Source organism: Balaenoptera physalus, assembly GCF_965194825.1.
Source record: "Balaenoptera physalus genome assembly, chromosome: 4".
In the NCBI taxonomy this organism is placed as follows: domain Eukaryota; kingdom Metazoa; phylum Chordata; class Mammalia; order Artiodactyla; family Balaenopteridae; genus Balaenoptera; species Balaenoptera physalus.
The window spans coordinates 3,257,949-3,281,885 of NC_138891.1; the positions used below are offsets into that span (position 1 = coordinate 3,257,949).

A 23,937-nucleotide genomic window follows, 5' to 3' on the forward strand; every position below is an offset into this window, starting at 1 on the left:
GTTACACAGGACCGAGAGTGCCTGGGATAATCAGAAACAAATTAATAAAATGTGATGGGTAGATGCCTGGAAAGATGATACTTACGTGATGCTTTAAGAGTTCCAGGTACAGTCAATGTACCTGGAATTATCCTATTTTGGTTAATGTACCAAAACATTAACATAACAGTCAATCTGAAAAGGATGAAAAAATACTATGATGAATAACTTATGCTGTGTTATAAGTAAACACGTAGGGCTTCCCTGGTGGCGCAGTGGTTAAGAATCCACGTGCCAATGCAGGGAACACAAGTTCGAGCCCTGGCCCGGGAAGATCCCACATGCCGCAGAGCAACTAAGCCCGTGCGCCACAACTACTGAGCCTGCGCTCCAGAGCCCGTGAGCCACAACTGCTGAGCCCGTGTGCCACAACTACTGAAGCCCATGTGCCTAGAGCCCTGCTCCACAGCAAGAGAAGCCACCGGAATGAGAAGCCCACGCACCACAAGGAAGAGTAGCCCCCGCTCGCCGTAGCTAGAGAGAGCCCACGCACAGCAACAGAGACCCAATGCAGCCAAAAATAAATACATAATTAATTTTTAAAAAAAGTAAACACGTATACCCACTCATTCTAGTTCATTCACAAGTGTGAAAAGCACAAAATATTGATGCAAATCAAAGCATGTAAAAAAGCTTAAGGATGGCATCAGCAATTTACTGATTTCCCAATTTATCCGCTGCCTAGTATTTTCAAATTAGGTCCAGCAAAAGGGATTCATCAAGATATAATATATGAATCCTGCACTATTTACACATGGTATCCATACCACAATGTTAGCCGTAAAGATCACAAAGGCCTCGACTCCAGTAAAGCAGAACTTTTTCTGGTGGAGGGAGAGAAAAGGAACCCCCCTCCAATCCTTTGAGAATTCACTGAAAATGACAGACCCCCGCCTCCAAGAGAAATAATACACACAATGTTAAGAAATTCTACATCAGTGTAAAAATGTGGTAATACTGACTCACTTCCCTGATAAACACAATGAAATCTTCTAGTTGGGAACAGTAACACAAACATCTTTTCCTTCTCAAAAATCAGCCCCTCTGCTGGATCTGTCTTGTGAAGGTCACCACCCAATGTGAAGTCATAAAATCCAATGGGTACCTGCCGGTCTTCATGTTCTTCCACCTCAAGCACGATTCCTTCAGAGTTGATCATCACTCTACCTCAAAACCCTTTCCACTCGCTGCTTTCTGGCCCCATGTTCTCTTGATTTTCCTCCTTTCTCAGCCTCCTTTGCTGGCTTCTCCTTCAGATTCTACAACCTCTAACTAAAGATGTCCAAGTCTTTATCCTGAGCTCTCTTCTCACTACACCTTTCCTCTCCAGGTGAGCTAGAGGTGTTCCCCAAACATTCAAGAGCCTCTATATACTGACGTCCCCCAAGTGTATACCAATCTCAAGTTTTGATGTGTCTTGAGTTCACGATATTCCTCTCAACTCCAATTACTTACAGCTAACGTCTACTTGACAACTTCATCTGGATGTGTCACTGGCATCTATCTCAAACCTAACACATCCAAGAAAACCTCATTTTCCTTTCCTGCTTCATCCCAACACACACACACACACACACACACACACACACACACACACACGCTTTATTCCAGTAAAACATCACCATCATCTATCTAGTTTCTAAAACCACAGAAACCTGGAGCCATTCTCTGTCCTCTCTCACCTGCCAAATGCAACCCATCAACAGGTCCAGGGGTTCTAAGCCCACCTCCACTGCCACTACCCTAGTCCCAACTACCATCACCAGCTGCCTGGAATAAAGCCACACCTTCCTTTCCTTTCTGGTCACCTTTTTTCCAACTCGTGCCTTCCTCCCAGCCATTTTCCACATAGCAAGGAGGGTGGGGAAAGACTTTTAAAATCGTTACTGAAAACGTCACTTCCTTGCTTCCACACCTTGAATGGCTTCCCACTGTTCTTAGAATGAAATGGTTTACAAGATCCCACATCATGCGATTCCCGCAGCCCACAGCCTGTGTGTGCGCTTCCCTCTGGGATGTTCTTCCCAAGGATGTGTTCTGATTTTCACAAGGATATCTCCTTTCCTCTCATCTTTCAGGTCTTTGCCTAAGTGTCTTTCTAAGCCTTCTCTAAGTCACCCCCTCCGCAATTTTTCTCTACCACCGCACTGTTAATTTCTCTCCTACCAGCCAATACAACGTGTACTTACTAATCCTCTAACTCGGTTAATGTCTGTACTGCCTACTAAAAGTCAAGCTGCACAAGCCAGAGGCCAGGTCTGTGTAGTGACCCACAGAGCCTAGCACACAGGAGACACACCCTGGAGACACTGCAGGTTCAGATCCAGACCACCGCCGTAAAGCAAATATCGCAACACAACGAGTCACACACACTGTCTGGCTTCCCAGAGCACATATAAGTTACGTTTACACTAACACTGTAGTCTACGTGTGTAACAGCATCATGTCTAGAAAAGCCACGTACACACCCTAAACGATACTTTATTGCTAAAAAGTGCTAATCATCACTTGACAACGCGGGGTTGTCACAATCTTCAATCTGTAAAAGCCGTGGTATCCGTGGAGCGCAATAAAACGAGGTCTGCCTGCATCTGAAATGGATCCGACCTCACTCACTCCCACTGCTGTCACTCTTCCACAGCACCGCTTCCTGATTCTAATTCTGACTCCTTGAGCCCTACCCTCTCTAAAACTTTTAAGTCATTCCAAGCTGCTCCATCTATTGCTATTTGAAAATGTGCTTCAGTGTCTTTTTCTATATAGAACTTATTTTGGGTCCATCCCACATCAATTTTCCATCTATCAAATTAAATTGATACAAACACCCAATTTCCTGGTCTTACACATAACGGTCATCATTTCAACGGTGGTCGACCCCACTGGGACCTCTCACTGACTATTACTATTTAAAATTTAGTACTGACACAGGTCACAATAGACAATCAGAGGTGACACCTGCAACAAATGCAATGCTGACGCTATGTAAGCGCTGGATAACACAGTCTCTTTATCCTGGCCTGGTCATGTTCCCGTTCACTTTGTCATGTTCAGGATCTTCAGAAAGCAGACAGAGGTCAGTTTCTGACTACTTTGTTAATTCAAGTGTTAGGGAACAGCGCTGCTTCAAGTAGCAAAACCCGGTGATCACTTCCAGTTATGTCTGGCATATGAAAACTGTTGGCTTTGTAGGACTTGCCTGACTGAGACATCACTCTGGCCTTCCACAAGTCTGTCATCTACGTAGTGTGGCGTGGCCTCCGCAAGCAATTCACTGTCACTCGCATATATGTTTCAAGAAAGGAGCTGTTAGCACACAGCAGTTCCTGGATTACACTTCTCCAGCAAGGAGCTCTGATGAGTTTCTTAGCCTTTAGAGTAGGAAGTTTCCCAGAGGATTAGAAGCATATTGTGACACCAGTTACCAGGCCCTTTGTTTCACGTTAGAGCATGACTGCGTAAGAGAGGCTGGATAAGAATGGGCCCATTATGAAGCCCTGTCTCACTCCGCTGATGATGCGGAATGTGTCAGATGTCTCAGGCGGTGCCGGCATCTCCGACATAACCCCCTCTGGAGCAGCTCTGGGATGTGGGGAACGTCTCCGGGAAGGCCTATTTACTTAGCACCCCTAAACCCATGCTCATTTGTGGGCAAACAATAATCCTAAAAAGTCAAAACATGCGAATCACAGGTACTGGCATTTTCTGTATACATCTTCCCAATCTAGCCCACAGCACCATCTTTTGTATCACACTGCAGTCCAGAGCTCCTCTGTGATTCCGGGAAGGTGAAAATTGCCAAAAGCGCTTGGGTGCCAACTTGGAAAGACTGCCAGTGACGGACAGCAGTAAAATGCAACAGCAATTTCCCCAGCTCTTGCCATTATTTTCTGAAGAGGGTAATGAGGACGTTCCATTAAATCATCAGACCCAAATTAGGTTTTTGTGCTTGTATTTTAATTTAACAAATATGTACTGTTGTTTATCCACTCTCTCGGACAATGTCGGGACGCAAAGACATAACCCCTGCTCTCAAGGAACTTCAAGTCTCCCGGGAAAGAACAAACCAAAGAACACTGGGGACAGATGTTGCTTTTCAAGTAGCTGGAGTGTTAGTCAAGGACCACGAAGGCTTCCAGTCCTCTAGAAACTGTCCCTCCATCATCAAGTTTAGGCCACCAGCCTTCCAAAATACACACTCTCCATTTACAGCCTCAATTCTATATTCTATCACCTTCTCTACAATCGTGTTCAAAAAACACTGCATCTCCCTCTCTCGCCTTTTCACTTTTTTCCTCTCAGTCCACAAAGCATAACTTTAACCTTGACCTCCCCTAGGGCTCGCAGCTCTCCTCCTACTTCGCGTCGTTTTTCTCCAGGTCCTCTCTGCTTTCCCATCCCTCGTCTGCGGCATCCTTCAGAGCACAGGTCTCAATCCTCCTCTCCCCTGGGCGACAGGGTGTACTTTATCACCCACTTTCAAATCTAATGTAGACGCTCAAGGCCGGTTCCAGCCTCAGCCCCCAGCCAGCCCACCTCAGACTCAACGCGTGGAAACCTAAACACACGAGCGTCACGATGCCTGCACCTCACTTTCAAATGGTTCCGCGAAAATAAATATATGGAGATGGGATCGAGGCAAAGCAAACAAGGCGAAACGTTAACGGCTGATGTGTCAGGGTGAAGGCTGCTGTTCCCTGCAGTATTCTTTCAACTCTTCTGTGGTTTGGAATTGTTCAAATTTAAAAAGTTAGGGGAAAAAAACAGGTAGGATCAGAATCAAAGACAGAAATCATGGTTCGTGCCTTTTAGGGAGTTTATTTAATTTGTCTAGTTTAAAAGTAGGCTAGGTAGATCTGCGAGTTCAATGACGGATTCATAATAAGCTCAAATGTATAATCGAAACGCAAATATTTACCGAGGGCCTACTGAGGGGCAGCAACATGCTAAGCGTTGTACGTCGTCAACAAAGCACATCATTACACCTCGTCTACGTCTGCTAATGGCACCACCATCTTCCCTGACACCCAAAGACCCCTGACTCCTTTCAAGTCCTCCACATCTAAATCTAATTCTACTGCTGTCCACCTCTCTCCCCTCTCCACTTTGCTGGCCACCACCTGTCCCCAGCCAGGGCCCACCTGGCCTCCCACCTGGATACTGCAGCAGGAGCTCCATGCAGCCCTTGCTCTGTCTCTGTCCAGATGCTCAGCTCTAACTGGATTACACTTCCAGCTCAAAAGGGTGTCGGCTATTCTCCAGTATCAGTAAAACACATTCAAGGCCCCCCGGTGACACTGAGGACGCACGTTTTATCCGTTGGTTCCCCCGCTCTTTCCCGTCTTTGGCCGCAGGTTGATTCCCTGCCGCCCAGCAGCACCCTCGTGCCTTTCCTCTGTGACGTCTTTGCTTGCGCTGGTCTCCCCCCACAGGTGTCCCTCACTCTTCCCACCCACTTCTCGTCTCCTCCCCTGCTCCAGACACACCCCCCGCACCCGGGTCAGAGTAATACGTCACTCCTCTGAACCTTTAAAATATGTTATATGCATTTACTAATACTTTCCAAGTAACTTTCGCGTTTCCAAGTACGATCCAAAATCTGTACGGGTATTTCTCACCATGCTTACTAGACAATGAACTCCTTGAAGGCAGTGACTTTTCACACGTGACAGGCACTCATGGTCTGTGACAGGAACCTAACGTTAGTATCCTGTACACGAATCCCGGAAAACTGAAGTGTTGCCTCCTAAACTGTAAGCAATTTTCCCTCAAAATACCGATAACATTTTAACAGCAGTATAGTCTTATTTACTTTTTTTACTTTTTTGGAGTGGTAAAACATATCATATAAAATTTGCCATTTTTAACCATTTGAAAGTGTAAAATTCAGTGCCATTAATTACACTGACAACGTTGTGCAACGATCACCACTATCTGTTTGCAAAATTTTCATCACCCCAAACAGAAACTCTGTCCCCATTAAGAAATAACTACCCATTCTCCCCTCCCCGCCCCCCGCCTCTGGAAACCTCTCATCTTTCTGTCACTATGAATTTGCCTATTCTAGGTATTTCATGTAAGTGGAGTCACACCATATTTGTCCTTTTGTCTAGCTTATTTTCCCCGGTGTAGCATTTTCAAGTTCATTCACGGTATACAGCACGTATCAGAACGTCATTCTACGGGACTTCCCCTGGCGGTCCCGCGGTTAAGACTCCGCGCTTCCGCTGCAGGGGGTGTGGGTTCGATCCCTGGTCAGGGAACCAAGATCCTGCCTGCCATGCTGCGCGGCCAAAAAAAAAAAAAAAAAAAAATCATTCTTTTCAATGGCTGAATAATGTTGCATCGTGTGTACAGACCACATTTGGTTTATCCACTCATCTGTCGACGGACACTTGGTTGACTTGGTTGTTTCCACTTCTGGGCTACTAGGAGCAGCTAGGAACACTGACTCGATGTTTGCCCGAGTCCCTGTTTTCAATCCTTTGGGGACTACACCTAGGAGTACAATGCTGGGTCATACAGTAATTTTTTTTTTTTTTGGCCGCGCCTCTCGGCATGCGGGACCTTAGCTCCCCGACCAGGGGTGGAACCCAGTCCCCTGCGGTGGAAGCGCGGAGTCCGAACCGCTGGACCACCAAGGAAGTCCCCCTACGGTAATTCTTTTCCACTTCATGAGAAGCAGCAGCAGTACAGTTTTACAATCCACACACGTGGTCATTAGGTAAAGCACAACCACCACAAGAGTTCCTAGTCATCTAAGAAACAATTCACTTTTAGGCAGATTTCCTTCCTTCCTACCCACTCGGGCCCCAGGTGATGATCTAATTTCAGGAACCTGACCCTGGTTTGGGTGCCACTTTGATTTGTTGACACTCCAGTCTCCCAGTTCTCACTATTTTTCCACATTACCTTTTGCACACAAAGGGAAGCACACTGTAGTAGTAACTCTCCAAATGACAATTATGATGATACTAAACATCATTCAGATGTTGGAAGTCACACTGATATCCTTAAGGCATTAGCAGATAAATGAAAGATACATAAAAAGAAGGATATTTTTCAGCAGGTAAGACGATACAGGGTTTTGTACAGGATGACTTCTGTTGAACCCACTTCTTAAACCCAAACAAGCATACAAAACATGCTAAACTTGGACGAGATGTATAAGCCTTTACCGTTGTGAGAAAAGGATCATCTCTTTTCACTCCAAGGTTAGCAGCCTGGGATTTCTAAACTGACATCTCATGATTATTACCACCAATGCCAGGAGGTTTTATAAAACCACAAAATACGACAATGTAAATTCACACAAACGATCTGTGCTAACTTGGAGCATCTCTGTGCAAGGGGCAGGATCAGAAGAGGTCATGAGGGGGACCCTTCCACTTTTTACTCCACAACTTCTGCATTTCAGCTTTTCAAAAACACACATTCTTATACCATAATTGTGTAATGACCTAAAATTGTATTTAAAATACAAGCAATAAAAAGCAATGTTAGGAAAAAAGATGAGCTATTAAAAGGAGCTAAATGGGCAGTTCCAACAATGTCACCATCTAACACAATCAGAAAACTCTAATCTCATTTGAACTTTACAATGCTATGAGGTAGGCCAGCCAGGGATTCAGCCCTTTTAGTAAATGAGGAAAAGAAGGTTGAGAAAAAGCTTCTTAGACAACTGCTTGACATTTTTTTTTAATGCTCTTCATGTGAGCCTTCCTTTACATCATCTTCAAAAATGGGCGATTTAGCTGTAAAACTTTAAAACCAACTATATCTGATTACATTCTAGTTCTCCCCCCAAAATAAAAAGCATTGACTTAGTTAGGTTTATATATTTAGGAAACAGAAAAATAATGGCCAAAATGTAATCAAGTCATATAAAAGGAAATCTTACTTTTATTATTCTCCACCATGCTTGAAGTGTTTAATGACTTCTCGAAGACACTTTGTCCTAAATAGAACCCCCTCCCAATCTTAATTTTTAGGTTTCGAGGCACTAAGTGAGCATTTACTCATAATTCCAATATATCTATTAAGTGAAATCTGAAGTTTAAAGGACTTGGGCAAAATGTGTCATTTATTACGTGCAGACATACTGCCTACAGACATTTATGGCTACAGGTTAGTTACATAGCTATAACTAGTCAATTAAGCAAGCTTGAGCCCCAGGCTATAAATAATAGCTACAAAACTGACTGTAGTGGCCCAGAGTTCACCAGCTATCTAAAAGGCATAATTTTACAATCCAATGCTGTAGGAAATCATTACAGTAATTAAGACAGCATTTTTTCCTAAATGATTAAGAGCCAAAATGCAGGGAAAAAAGCCTAACAACCAAAAGCATGGCACATGAGTTGAGAGACTATTACATCTGTACATATAAATATAATCAAACAGTCCAGAGATACCAAGGAATGTGACTTAAATGGCAATACACAGCAACTTTTAAAATTCACTTAAAATACTTCTGACCTCGTCATTGAATATGTTCTACATTTTGTTCTAAAAAAATCTACTCAACATAATATAAAACACTGAGGATTTAACTTGATGTACTCATACATTATAACTTTTTTAGAAATTGCATTTCATACAAGTTTTGAAGTTCAGTAACTTCGAATTCAAATATTTTTGCCAAGTGATAAAATTACTGAACACATCCAGTACACCTTCAGGAGAAGGCACTCTCCCATTGATTTGCAACAATCAATGGTTTATTGAGAGGTTCCTATGTGTCCACTGCTGTATTTTAATAATGTGTTTAAATTTAAAACCACACACTGAATACTGACTGAAGAAAGGCGGTTCTACAAAAGCTTAGTGTATAAAACACATTAATTGAAAGCTAATTATTTAACTCATTCAAAATATAATTTACAACTGGTGAAGTTACAACTTCATAAGAACCAAGCTTTCATGTGGAATAACATTAAGTATAAAAGAAATGCATACATTCAATAGATCACTTAATTCACACATTTTAATTGGAAGCTAACTTCAGAAAGTATCCGCAAATTATCCATTTCCATCTGAAACAACGTACATTAAAACAGTAAATAATTCCATCCTATAAGGTACCAACACAAAACATAAAACCAAACTCATCTAAGTTAGCTGAATATCAGGGTTACTGCATAACATTCTGTCAGTAACACTAGTAAGCCAACCAAAAGTAGAATTTGCAGTTCATATTACTTAAGCAGCCTTACTGAAGAATGTCTTCAGAAGATAAAGCAGTTTTTACTTTTAAAGGTCTACATAACACACACAAAATTTCTCTCGCAAAATAAAAATGCCTGGTGTTCTCTCTGAAATCAGAGATATTTTTTCAAAATGTTTTAAGTATGTCGAAGTTTGTCTGTCCCCGCCACCCAATATCCATCCAGTTCGGTGCTTCGCCTGACCCACAGGTGATGTTCAGAGGTTTCACCTTGAAGGGGTAATTAGGAGGGTTTTCCAAGGATAAGAAGTTCTACATGTTCAGCAGCACAAATCTCTCACATGTGAACTCAGCTAAAATGGTATGAAGTAAAAGTGTATTTATCCGATTTTTTTAAAAGTGATTAATTCCATGAAAACCTTCAAATTGTTTACAATTTTAAATTTCATTGCACTTACGAGAAAGCCACTTATGCCTTGATACGTGTTAACAAGTTTTGAAACCATGCTTTAAAAACTTGATAACTTGACCAGCTAAAGCTGTCTGAACTCACAAGAGACACACGGAAGAGACGTCATACCACAGACAGGAGCAATAAGTACACAGCGCAGATCTACCACGGGGAAAGCCCATGGATTCAACACAACCAACCAAGGGAAGCGCCAGGCCTCCATCGGAACAACGATGCCACTAAAATGAAAAACGAAACCATCCCAGCCCTAAGCCTGACCCATTTCTCCACTGTTCAGGACAACAGTCTGAAAAGATTCTTAACAGCCATGAGAGAAATCCTCCAGAACGATTAACTGGTTACAAACTACAGTTTAAGAGCATTTCAAACTCAAAATGACTTAATTTCCTTACAAAACGGGGACAACATTTTACTAAAGAACATCCCACACCTGACCAACATGAAGAACGTGTTACCAAAATGGCAGTATTAAAGCTTCCATTTACTCCATTAACCACAGTTTAGAAAGTACAGTGTTCATAAGCAAAATATTTCATTTCGCTTTTCAATATTGCTGACTATTTCCACAGGCTCCCTTTAAATGCTGTGTAAAGCCACTGAGTATTTTCTTGTGGGTAACAAATTCTTCCTCTACCTCTACAAGTTTAGGACGCTTCTGAAATCTCACATCCCATTCCAATAACAATCCTGAGAACTGAGAATTAGATTAACTGTTATACTTAATTTTTAAACTATGGGAGTAATAGAATGGAACAATTAATCTCTCTCAAATGGCTCTGTTGTGATATAAGTCCCTCCTCACTTCACTGTTGATTTAGTAAAATCATCCAGTCTTCCACCTTGACTGAACAGTAACCAAATGGCTATTTTAAATAAAATCAAGTCATCACCAAATCCTTCAAAAGCTGGTATCAAATTGTTTTGAAACTGAAACACACATTATGTATACAGTCTGAGTAAAGCAATTCCGAGGAAAAATATCCCCATGGAAGAGTTTAAATCTATACAATAATTTAAAGCAAAACCTTTTTATCAAAGCCACAAATTATGCCCTGAATAGGTCTGCCCAAAGTCCAACAAAATTTATAGAAGTTTGAGGATCCAGTGCTTGATTTAACTCTATGCTCTACCAGCTTAGTAGAGAGCATGAATAACAGACTAAGACAGCAAAGCAATTTTCTAAACTAAAATGTACCTAAGCATCTAAAAGGTTTTACATCATCCTTAATGACCTATCAAAGATCCCTGACCAGGCGATCATACATCTTTGAATTCACTTTACACATACGTACAAGGGTCCACTCCAAATAAATCCACCACCTCTCTTCGACGTGAGACTACATGGTCAGACGCTCATCAAAACGTTATACTCAGGTTATTCAATTTCAGCTGTTAACTTGATGTCAGCACCCAAACAAGCATTAACCAACGAACAGAAGCAAAAGTTTATAATGACAAGAAGAAAAATCCTAAAAGTTTAAACAGAAAAAAAGAAAAAAAATGTAAAGGGAGCTCACCTGCAGTTGGGTGGAGGGTCTAAAGTGATGTCCGCCAGCTCCTTCTGAATCCTGGAGACAGGAAGCGAGGGGGGGAGAGAGAATCAGGAGTGGGCGGCCGCCCCGCAGGGCAGACAAACCCCCCCGCCACGCGCCGCGGCCCGAGCTGCCGGGGAGCAGGACCTGCACCCCGCGAGTAAAGAACCGGCCCCACCCGGGCGGGAGCCCCGGCCTCCGTCCCCTCCACCGCCCTGGGTTCGAATCCCGCCTCACGCACTACGGCAGGGCTATTTCTCACCAATTTCCACTTAGGAAATCGTTTTGAAGCTCCTCACTCGCAGCTAGTTTCCGGAATTGTATCACAATATGTTTGGCGGGGTGGGGGGAGGGGAGAGAGCACGTCCCCACCACCACCCCGGAGCCCGCGGTCGCCCCCCAACCCAGCACCTCGGGTTCCCTCCCCCCACAGAGCGCCCCCCCCACGCCGTCCGGCACCTCGGGTGCTTCCCCCTCCCCCCAGAGCGCCCCCCCCAGGCCGCCGGGATCTCGGGTGCTTCCCCCTCCCCCCAGAGCGCCCCGTCCAGGCCGTCCGGCACCTCGGGTGCTTCCCCCTCCCCCAGAGCGCCCCCCAAGGCCGCCGGGATCTCGGGTGCTTCCCCCTCCCCCCAGAGCGCCCCCCAAGGCCGCCGGGATCTCGGGTGCTTCCCCCTCCCCCCAGAGCGCCCCCCAAGGCCGCCGGTACCTCGGGTGCTTCCCCCTCCCCCCAGAGCGTCCCCGCACCTCGGGTTCCCTCCCCCCCACAGAGCGCCCCCCCCCCAGGCCGCCCGCGTCCCCGGGGACGAAGCCAACATGGCCGCTCCCGGCGAGGCCCCGCGGGCGCTGGCTGACCAGCCGCCGCCGTCGGGCTGGGGGCGGCGCGGGCCGCGCGGCGGACCCCGGTGGGCCGCCCCGCCCCCGCCGGCGGCCCCGCCCCCCTGCCCGAGCGCTCGCCGGCCGCGGACGAAGCCTCGGGCCAGGCTGGGGATCCCGCAGCTCGCCCGCCGCCTCCCGCCGGGACACCCCGGCCCGCGGCCCGCACAGGTGCACCGGCCGCCCGCACCGCCCGCCCTCTCGGCTCACCTGCCCGGCCCTGCTCTAGCCCGGACACCCTCTCACTTCTCTTGGGCCTGCACCCCACACCGGCTCAGAACCCGGGACCCCCACCCAGTTTCCCATCTCCGCAGCGGCCTGCGACTCCACAAAGAGCCCATCCCCCACCCCTAGGCCGACGCCACCCGGCAGTTCACACCGAGCCATGGCCTTTGTCTTCAGCTTACCTAGGCGCTTCGAACATCAATTCCTACGACAAAGTTTGAGGCCTTTAAGCCTTCTCCACCTTCTAAACGGAGCCTTCTATTTTTATAACCTTTCCTGCTCCTATCATATGAAGCCCTAAAGGGCTACGTTACAACTTAAAAATCTCACTGAGGCAGCACAGTAGTAAAAAACTAACACACACACACACACACATACATACAACCGCAATGGATGCTTTTCTCTTCCCAGAGGTTTTCTGAAGGTAGAAAGACAGGCTGGCTAGGTGCAATGGGGAATACAGGTTTTAGAAGACACTGTTCTGTCCATTTACAAGTAAAGAGAAATTTACTTCTGATTGGGGTGCTGATTAGGGAAGTTCTTTCAACTTTCCTATTGAAGGATATTTCCTGTCCCCTACGAGTTCTGGTGAACTTTACAAAGGGCTTTGCTCACTATCTCTGATACCTACTTAGCTGTGCCCTGTTCAATTCTATTGCTATCAATTATCATTTCAGTTAGGAGACCTTGGCATCCCCGCTGTTTGACTCACTATTGCATATCAGACCAAAAGTTTGGAACCCTGGCTTCCTGATTCTTCACCTGCATCTACTAGAATGACTGTATATGTTAAGACCTATGTACACGGGCCAAAATAACCTCCCCCTGAGCACAACTTTTATAAAAACACACACTGACTTCACTTCTCCTTGTCAACAACCTCTCCTATAAAATATTCACTGAAAAGGTAGCTGCTTCTTTAATACCTAAAAAGTATAATGCCAGACAGCTTTGTTCACTTCATCTCTACAACCAACACCCGCACCATTTCTAGAGTACTGGTAGAAGATTCGTAAGAGTAACCCACACATATGCTCCAGAGTCATTCTTGTCCAGACCACCCTTGATGGGGGCTTTTCCCTTACGCGTGGACTCAAAACCAACATGCCGTTTCCAACATGCAGTTAAGTAACCTTCCGTCTGCCAATTCAGGTTTCTCTTCCATTCTATCTCCTGGTGTATGTGCCTTTTCCAATTCTATGGGCAACACCTACCTTCCAAATCAACCCATTTCCCAGAGCAGCATCTGCAGGGTCCCACTACCATCACTTTTCCCCTTATTCTTTTTTGGATACACTGTCCCTCTCCACTTTTTTACCTTTACCATTAACCATAGCCCTGCTCTGCACTAACAGCCACTCTCTCAGCAAGATTCCCACGGAGCTAAAGCTGATGTTAACTTTATAGATAAAACTACCGTTGGTAGCTTCCCACCTTTCATTTGTTTTACACCCACCATCTCTTTCTCAAGCATTTCCAAATGAGTTTTTAACCTCCTTAGCGTGTATGGACGAATTGTGTCTAATGAAAAAAATCCCCTCTGTAATTTGCTGACACAAAGCAGGCTATTTTATATTTGATGCCTGTGCCTTTATCCCCAAATATATTCATGTACACCAGGGATATGCAGCAAAATATGAAAATACTAATGACCTAAAGCACATATTCTACCTTTATTTTAGGTCAGGCCAAAAGCTGCCCCAGCTTGGACGAGGGAGCCCAGAAGCTGGGGCGAGGCGGTGGCGGGGGCGGGGGTGACTAAGGAAAGCCCCATCCAAAGTGGGCAGGGTAGAAGCCAAAATTCTGGGGGAACACCAGCACAGGGCTAATCAAGGAGAGCCAGTCAGGACTCCTGGGAAGCTGAGACGCAATCAAACTAACCCTCTGAAAATGAGAACAATCTTGCCAAGACATCTTGCCACTTAACTCTACACCTCTACGCTGTTTACAGTAAGCTGAAGTCATTCCTTCTTCCTCCTATGGTCAGGTCACCAAAGCACTTTACCAACTTTCCAAATTTCAAGTCAGGGAGAATGACAGGACAAACTTTCAAACTCTGAGAGTTTTGGCTCACTACTCAGTGGAAAGATCTAAAGCCTCATGTTCCATTTTATTTTACATTCTTTAAGACAGATATCTCTCTCTAACCTACCATTTGGATTCCTTACTATCTTTCTGGTTTGCCACTTTAAAGTTTAATGACTGTACACCTGACAGCCGAAGGATTTATGAAAAGGTATGAGAGTTCCCAGGAATCTGCTAGAGATTACTTTAAGGGTCATGGGATCAGAGGATACTGCTACTGAAAAAAGATGAAGGTAAAAAGTAGCTTCTTCCAGAGACGTAAGAGGAAGAGAAGAAAGATAAAGAGCCTCTGCTTGAATTCATCTTGAAAACAAAAACCAAAAAACAACTGTACAGCCAAAGAGAAGAGAAAACAGCACGAAAAAAATCTGAGTTCCCCTGAAATTTGGTAAACTGAAGTTCTGAAAGAGAACAACGAAGAATCCCCAAAATAGCCTAAATAACCACTGTACATCATTTATTGATTCATCCACTTGCCTCAACTCTCTAAATCAGAAACATCTCTTTAAATTCCATCCGAAAACATCTATCTCCACCTATTACATGTTTCACTCTGCTAATGTGAGTTATTCCTTATGCAATTTGTGATGAAAGCTCTATTCAAAACAGATCATATGTGCAACAGGTGAGAAGGAAGTAAGACGGTAACAGAATTCGCTGTGATAGAGGTGTCCAGGCAGGTATTAGTAATTAAGTGGGATGCCAGCCTCGAGGAGGGTCACAGATTAGTGATCATAATAGGACAAGTCATCTGAAATCAGATTTGGGGGTCACTAATAATACTAACAAGGATTCTTACAAACTGCAGCAAGATATGGGAAAGGCAAGCCACAACAGCTGCATGTGGACCATGATTAAAAGAGAAAACAGAAGAAGCAACAGAGAAAAACCATTAGGGCTTCCAAGGCCCTCTTTTTCCTTTTTAAAAACACATAACCCATGGGGAGCGTTTAAGCTACCCTCCTTGGAGGCAGACCAAATGCAGCAAGAGGCAGTTCGTTCGGGAAATAGGAAGCCTGCTGGGGTTGGGGGGTGGGGTACGGTACCTCTTGGCGCTGGTGGAGAGGAGTTTGGAGTTTTTGCTCATGCTGACTTTACTCTCCTTCTTCTTGGGGGTGTTTGTTTCTTTCTCGGTTTGCTGGTTGGAGGACGAAGATGAGGAGGAGCTGGTGCTGGCCCTCGAATCGTCATCCGACATAGCGAACCCCCCACCCCACCCCGAAAACAGCCCCTGCAGGGGGAGGGAAACAAAACAGAAAAACACAAACCATGCAGCCAGTGTACAGAAGGAACTCGGGCGCTGTCAGGAGGGCTTTGGCCCGGGGTGCACCCGGCCGCCCACCATCCTCCACTCGCTTTCCAAAGTCTTCAGGCCCTTCACGGCTTTTGCAAATCGGACGCTGCTTGTTTATCTCTGGCCCCAAGTGGGGGACGCGGTGGGAAAACGGTCGGGGGCGCACCGAGCAGCCCCTCCCTCGCCCCCCGGGGCTCCCCTCGGGGCAGGGAGGGGAGCAGCCGGCCGGGCGGGGGCGCGGGGCGCCCGGCCGGAGCGGGCAGGGAAGGTCCCGGCGGCCGGCCGGCCGGCCTCGGGCTGTTTTTTCGGCGGCTTTCCGGGGGTCGCGGGGGACCGGGGGGCCAGGAGCGGAGTTTGGCGAGGTCGGGAAGAGAGGAGGGCGGAGAGGAAGCCGAAAGGGGGGGGGGGGACGGAGACGGGGAGCGGGTGCCCGGGTGGGGGAAGGGAGAGGCCAGCGGGGGGGCCGAGGCGGCGAGGCCCGAGGCCCCCGCCGCGCCCCGACGCCCCTCCGCCGTCCGGCTCGGGGCTGCGCGGCCGGGGCGGGGGTCCCGAGCACACGCCCGATGGGCACCCCCGGTGGGGGGGGCGGGGGGACTCGGCCTCCTCGGCGGAGGAATAACAATGAGCCCGTCCGCCCCGGAGGGGTTAATCCCCGCGGGCCCCCGCCCCGGGGGAAAACGGGGCTCCCCCGCCTCCCCTCCCCCGCTCCCAACCCCCTCGGCGGCCAGCGGGGGGCTCCCGGGGCCGCGCTGACAGTTCGAGCCTCGGCGCCCCCCCGCCCCCGACGCGGGCTGCCCCCGCACCCCACGCGGCCCGGGGGTCCCTGCCCATCCCCCGCGGGCGGGCCCGGCCCCTCTCCGGCCCCCCGGCCCCGTGCCCGGCGGCGAGGGCTGTCCCCGAGGCCCGGCGGCGCGGCCGGGGGGCGGCGGGCGGCGGGGGGGATCCCCGTACCTCTCTTTGTGTCTGGCTGCTCCGTGCCGCCGCGGCGGCTGCTGCTGCGGCTGCGGCTGGGCCTGGCCACTCGTGTCTCTCTCTCGCTGGGAGAGAAGCGGAAGTGCAGCAACAGCAACTATTAAACAGGCAATGGCTTCCCCCAGCCACACACGCTCGCACTCCTCCTCCTCCTCCTCCTCCTCCCGCCCCTCCCCCACCGGCCCGGTCCCACCCACCCGCGCTCCCCGCCCCCTGGACACCTCCGGGGGGTCGCGAGCCGCGCTCGGGGGGCCCCGGCGCAGCCCGGCGCCGTCACCACCCGGGACGCCGAGCCAGGGGGCGAGGGCTGTGAATTTCCTCTCAAGTGGTCTGGGGACCCCCGGCTCCTGGGCTGGAGCGGGGAAGCCGTTCCGAGACGGGGTGGGGGGGGGGGCGGGGGGGCGCCGGGAACTGTATGGAATAGGGTAATCACGAGAGGCAGTTCTTCCCAAAAGGGCTTCTGGAAGGGGCGGGGATGGCAAATTGGTTAAAAAAAAAAAAAAAAAAAAAAAGGTAATCTGGTGGCCAGGACTTTGGACTAGAGAATGCCCGGGAACTCCTAAAAAAGTGATCAGCTTGAGGGGGAAATTAGAAATCCTGCAACAGGGTTTCCTGTGGGCTGAGCCTGGCTTCTCTGGCGATTTACCTTCCAGGAGCAGAGGTCGGTTTAGGCACGCCTGTGAGAAAATCCCAAGACAGGAGTTTTCTGCTCAGGCACGTGCAATTTTACGATTGTGGATTCTTCCAGTCACTTTTTATAGAAAGAGCTGGTGTTTTATAAAAGGGATACAAAGGATTTCGTGACAGGTAAAACCAACCGACGTGTGACAGCGTCACAAATGCGAGAAATCAATGGGAATAAACCCTATACTACGGAAAGAGACTGGATTTAGAATTTTTGGTGTCGGAAATTGGATTAAAGTTTGGGGGCCTGCTGTACCTTCTGCAGCGGCGATATAAATGCTATTCAAATAATCATAATATTTCTATAATAGTCCTTCTAATTCTTCTGAATTGTTCCTTATTTAGTATTTTTACGAAGATTGAATTTTTTAAGATTAAGCCATCAAATTACAATTTAGTTTCTCACTTACCGGTCGTTTCAGTTGAAGGAAATTGAAGAGATAGGTGCGGTGTCACACATACTAGGTCTGGTGCTTTCAGCAACTGTCCAGTCAGATTTCCATGGGCCACTCTAAATTGTCTCATTCAGATTGCCATCCTTTTCCATGGCAACAGTGTGGCTTCAGTTACCACAGGACAACACAAGCTATAAAGCCCGTGGCATATCCACTAAGCAGGAAAATGAGCATTCTTACTACCATCCACCTCAACCCCTTCTAGCCCTCAACAGGAAACTCCAACTTTATTAGGACTCAAAGTAATTGTGCAGACTTCTTGCTCAATCCTTACCAGGAAAGCTGTATCTACCAAGAACTGTCGTAGAATCAAGGGGTCCAAAAGCTGAGAAAAACCCGTGTAGGTCATCGTTTCAGCCTCCTACATTGGAGCAGTCCCTCGGTCACTCAAATGCCTAGAAATTTTGAAAAGATCCCAGGCGTGTGTTTGGTTTCAGGAGTCTTGGTAGAGGATATAAAAATAATAACATTCTCTGCTGTATGTTATTTGAAAACAACGTCCCCAAATCTCCTTAAAACCAGGTTGTATACTTTTTGTACTTTTGATGAAAAAAAAACATATAAATTCGAGAGAAAACAATGAGCAAACATGAAACAAACTCAGTTGGGATGAAAAAAATAATCTGAAGACAGTTATTAAAATTGAGACTTCCTCTTACGAAAATTTTGGGTTCCTGATACTTTAAAATACATGTCCACACTGTGAGTACAACCAGTAAAAATTCATGTATGTATCAAGACGAGAGCTGGCAGAGAATACAGGAGAAGAAGAGGTTTGATTTGCTGATGCGGCTGGGACGGTGGGTGAATTTTTTCTTTAATTTTGGTTGGCATAAATCATATATTTGGATACTAACTATAATAATATTTAAAAAAAACTGAACGTAGTATTTTGTGTTGCATTGTTGATGCTTGGATGAGACTGGTCCCTGGGGAAATAAAATATGTAATGGAAGGGCCCCTCCTCTATAGGGAAGCGCTTTCCCAAGCTAGTCTGGAGGGACACTAGCTCTCTTTTGTGTACTAGGCTTTCTTATCTCTAACCCTGGTTAGTGCTTTATGGTTTGGGAATGACCTGCCGAGGGGGAATGACAACCTCAAAATGTTTAGAAAAGAATCCGCTGCTCTCGAAAGACTATTCTTTATATTCAGATTATTTTACATATACAGTTGTCTCCATCATAAAAAAATAATAATTCATTTGTAATCTTCTGACTCTACTTATTAGCTGCAAGGCCTAAGGAGATAAATTGATCTCTCTAAGCCTCCCTTTCCTCAGCTATGAAGGGCAATACCTGCGCTGTACTCACTGGTCGGTTGTAAGAAGGATCAAATGTGTATCTATAGTGAAAGTGGTTTATTAACTTTTACTCAGAGTATTAATAATCCCACCCTTATTTTACTTCTCAGGAATTTTGTTAGGACACGGGGTCTTTATGACTTAGAATTGATGACAATATAGGAAACCTTCTAAGAGAAAGATGGGGTCGAGGAATCACAGGATTTTATTTCCAGGAAGGGGCCTAAGATAGCTTTGAGTTCAAACTCCTCATGTTGCAGATGAAGAAATTAAGGCAAAGGAAGCCACCGTGTCTTGTCCAAGGTCAAGCAGTAAGTCAGTGGCGGAATTGTGACTGTGGCCCATGATGATTTTGCCAGTCCTGGCAATGTTGGGGGGTGGGGGGTGGTGGTGGAAAGAGTCTCAATTACACTGAAGAACAATATATTAAATATAAAAGAATTCTGATAATATTTTAAAGAACATATTAACAATCAAGACAGGTGGGAAAGTGGAAAAAAATGGAAGCGAGTGATGGGAATCCCTGAATTTATAACATTGACTTGAATCAATTAATGACCCCTATTGAAGTTCCCTACTCCCCATTCTGAGAATAATCCTTATTATTTCTTTATTTCATATTGACGGGTATATTTTAAGTAGGTAATACATTCTCATGCTATATTATCCTAAAGAAACCAAAGGGTATACCACGACAATATCCCTCGGCCCCTGCCCCCAACGCTGGGGAAGTCAAGTGCGGGCTAATGTGCCCATATACAGTGGCTGCTTTGCTAGGAAGGCTCAATCTACATTTAAAAGACGCATTCAGCCACAGAGGCCATGTGAGGCAACACTGTGACGTCCCTGGGCTTTGAAAAAGTGGGCTCCAGTTTTTATTAATGCCTAGTCCTGATTCTCAGAATGATCCAATCCTCTTCTTCAAGCCATCTTTAGAGTATCAAGTACGTTTAAGTAGAAGCCCTTGAAGATCAAGGTATTGACTGATCCCTAGGAGGTGAAATGACACGGTTGATTCAAAAGAAAGAGACCCCGTCTAACTTTCGAGCACACCTATTTCTGGCTTGTTGCTTACACGGAACTTCAAATATTTCATAAAGGTGACCGTTCTCTTTGACCAGTTTCACATCCAAAGAATTGCCAAGCAAATTTGTTAATAATATATTAACATGTGTTAATATACATATATATATTTTTAAGTTACCCTATGGCTGGATAGAAAGGATTTCCTTTTTTTTTTTTTTGTCAAAAGAAAGAAACTTATGTTTGGCATGTAAAAAGAATTTCTGTAAAGCTTTTCTGAAAAGGTGGATTCACTGTGGATTTCAGTCCACTTGTTTTATTTTATGATGCTCCTTTGCTGAAAAAAGCCATTCCTTATACAGAAGGATAAGGAAGGTTTGCAAAGAAGGGTCAATTCATGAAGCCTAATGAGATCTGGGGCTTTTATCTTCAATTCGGGTCTTTTTTCCACAGGCCTTTTTATCAAAAAACACTGATCCCTTTGAAGGACCCTACGCATCGTGCGACTGTATTGGTCCTGAATGTTACTATCACAGGAAGCTAGGACAGAGCTAAATTATTTTTTCTACCACATGGAGGCATTGAACAGCCATGTGATTTTCAAAATTTACCAAGACTTGATAAGAGTCTAAAGCTTTCTTGGGCAAGGGCAAAAATGTTGGTTTGATGTCGACAAATGGATAGTGCTTAGTATGAAAGCATTCTTCTCCGTTTATAATTTCGCATCTCCTCTGAGGGGCCTATTCTCTGAACACACTAGCCTTCAACCTCCTATACGTTTTTGATAACGTAAGGACAGACTGTATTCGAATATACTGGATTGCAGCTTGAGCTGTTTGGTTCATTAGTCTCTGAAACCTTTTCTTGAACTGAACACTATTTCAGTTTCCTGAAATTTGGAGGAATAAAATAGTATGGAAAGTTACTTTTATTTCACGCTCTTAATTATCAATTGTGAAACTTTTTTAAAAAAAGATCAACTTCCCCACAGTTCCATGGTGTGGCAAATCTAGAATCAAGGATCCAGTTTTGAATCCAAAAGTTACCTCAATAATTGCAAGGCCCAGAAGCAACTGGCAGCAAAGATACCCATCTTGACTTGCTAAGCCTGCTTGATGCGTTCTGTCTTTACAGCAGACGGTACTCATGTCTCAGCCCCAAATCAATTAATCAACAAATATGTATTAACGGCCCTGTGTATGCTAAGCACAGTGCCGCTGTGTGGCAGACGTAAAGTCTATGGGGTATTCTCTGGCCTCCAGCAAAGGCCAGGGAAGAAGGGATTATAACTGAACCTAGAATAAGTAGGATTTAAAAAGATAGAGAGACATCACCAGGGACTGAAATGACATTTAAAAAGATATGGAAAACATCAGGCAGATTCAAAACATTTTATTTTTAAAATATAAATATATACAAATGATCAAATACAAAATATTTTATTGGAAATTAAAAGAAAGAAACTGGCCTTTATTCTTCAAAAGTGTCGCTGGCATGAAAGACAAACACAAATTGAGGTTCCAGATGAAAGGAGACTAAAGAAACATGAGAACTAAATGTAATATATGATCCTGGAACAGATCCTGTACTGGATGGAAAATGGAAAAGACAATTATAAAGCACATAATTGGGTCCACTGAAAAAATTGGAGTATGGAAGTTAGATTTCATAAAGGTATTGTATCAATGTGAAATTTCCTGAGGTTGACAACTATACTGAGGATATTCTTGTTTTTAGGAGATACATAGTGAAACATCAAGGGGTAAAGAGGCAGGATGTTTGAAAACTATTGTAATAGCTCAGAAAAATAGATGACAATATGTGTGTTAAAAAGAGAGAAAGAGAGAGAGAGAGAGGAAGAAAACAAATGTGCCAAAATGTTACAAATCGGTGAATCTGGGTAAAGGATATGTGGAAGAATGTTCTCTGTATCAATTATTCTTGTGACTTTCCTGTAAATTTGGAGGGAAAAACTGTGGTTACCTCAGAGGGATGAAATGGGGGGAAATGGAGGTGAGACTGCCACCTCATTACATATCCCTGTACTGTTTCACTTTTTAACAGAAGTGTGCCTTCTTTTAGTACGTTTTAAAAATCGAATCCCTAGGGACTTCCCTGGTGGTCCAGTGGTTAAGACTTCGCTTTCCAGTGCAGGGGGTGCAGGTTCGATCCCTGGTCAGGGAGTTGAGATCCCACATGCCTGGAGGCCAAAAAACTGAAACATAAAACAGAAGCAGTATTGTAACAAATTCAGTAAAGACTTTAAAAATGGTCCACATCAAAAAACAAAAAATCTAAAACATAAATCTTTAAAGAAGAAAAATATATGGAAGCAGAAAAACTCAGGAAGTGATTGGGGAGGCCATGAGCAGGCGAATTTGTTTGAAGGACTTAGAAAAGTGAGCGGTGACTGGAAGGGTGAAACATAGTCACCTCGAATTTGCAGAGGGCTCCACGGTGAGCTGAGAAGCCTGGATTTCATTACAGGATAAAAGTACAAGAGAAAGACATTAGAGGTATTTTAGCCTAAGGGCTTCTTTTAAGAAGATTAGTTCGATAGAAAAGCCAGGAAGGAGAGGAAGAAGTCAGGAAACCAGGAAGAAGCCCTTGGAGGAGTCTGGCCTCAGGGAAGCAGCTCCTAATTCCTAATTCTCTGTGCTCATTAATTCACTGTTTAATGCTGAAGCTCTGGGAATTTAAATCCCGTGATAGCTGAGAACATGTCTGCTTAGAACTATTCTAGAACAGTGCCCGGCACTTAGTAGGCATGCAATACGCAACCAAAGAAGGCAGGAAATGAACACCGTCCTTGGCTTTAATAGTGTTGTTCTACCCTATCCCACCTTCTCCAATGTTCCATCATTCACAGGTGTGTGATTACACCATCAAGCCCTCGATAAGGGACGTGTGGGGGTCCGTGTTGCTAATCCCGGGGAAGCACGAGTGGCCCCAAGATGAGGCCTGAAGCGACTCCTAGCCCCCCGGCATGGAAAGGAATCCCAGCCTTGCCATCAGGGTTATACAGAACGCCAAACTGGAAGAGATCTGGAGAGCATCGCCCAGTGTGCCCTGTTGTATTAACAGGGGAGGAAGCGGAGGTCCAGAAATGCTAGGTGAGTTTTCTAAGGTCAGGCAACTAGTTAGCAGCAGAACTAAGACCTCTCCCTTGGAGGAATGCAAGTGGACTCTGGGGTCTTGTGGAAGCCACACCTCCACACCTCAAACATGGGGCGCCCGTAGGGACCCCAGCAAGCAGAGGTAAACTCCAAGGAGGCGAGCGCACTCTTATTCCGTCCACCCGGCACTGCTCTCCGTGGACCTGGTCTGCATCAGCGTCTGCCACGTCCCCTCAGCCGTGGACATCAGGCCGGGCACAGAATCACTAATCCAGCACATGTGTGCGGGCACACACACACACACACACACACACACACACACACACACCCCTTGCTTCCTGAATTACACTCACTGAACTGAAGGCCATCCTTAACCTTACCGTGAAGTGGGGACAGACATTTGCCCCACATGACTGTGAGGCTGGAAGCAAAGATTCCTACATGCCCTTCCTTATCCCTGACTTTTAAGAAGTCTCTTTACCAACAGACTGGTGGTTGTCAAGGGGGAGGGCGTTGGGAGAGGGATGGAGTGGGAGGTTGGTATTAGCAGACGTAAGCTCGTGTATATATAGGATGGATAAAAAACGGGGTCCTACTGTATAACACGGGGAACCATAGTCAATATCCTCTGATAAACCATAATGGAAAAGAATGCATGTCTATGAATAACTGAGTCACTTTGCTGTACAGCAGAGATGAACACA

At 45.8% G+C, this 23,937-nt stretch overlaps 1 protein-coding gene across 2 annotated transcripts in view; it reads right to left on the bottom strand.

Annotated features, from left to right (window-relative positions):
• The window catches only part of UBE2E1 (ubiquitin conjugating enzyme E2 E1), a 75,043-nt gene extending 58,237 nt beyond the window's left edge, over positions 1–16,806 (bottom strand). The window contains exons 1-3 of one of the 2 annotated variants that reach the window (XM_082460806.1): positions 16,635–16,806; positions 15,436–15,620; positions 11,192–11,242 (exon numbers count right to left, since the gene is read on the bottom strand). In XM_082460806.1, coding sequence (XP_082316932.1) covers positions 11,192–11,242; positions 15,436–15,587 — 203 coding nt within the window. In that variant the 5' untranslated portion in view covers positions 15,588–15,620; positions 16,635–16,806. The remainder of the gene's footprint in view (positions 1–11,191; positions 11,243–15,435; positions 15,621–16,634) is intronic. The other variant, XM_082460807.1, reaches the window with a different exon arrangement.
• Positions 16,807–23,937: the final 7,131 nt, after the last annotated feature.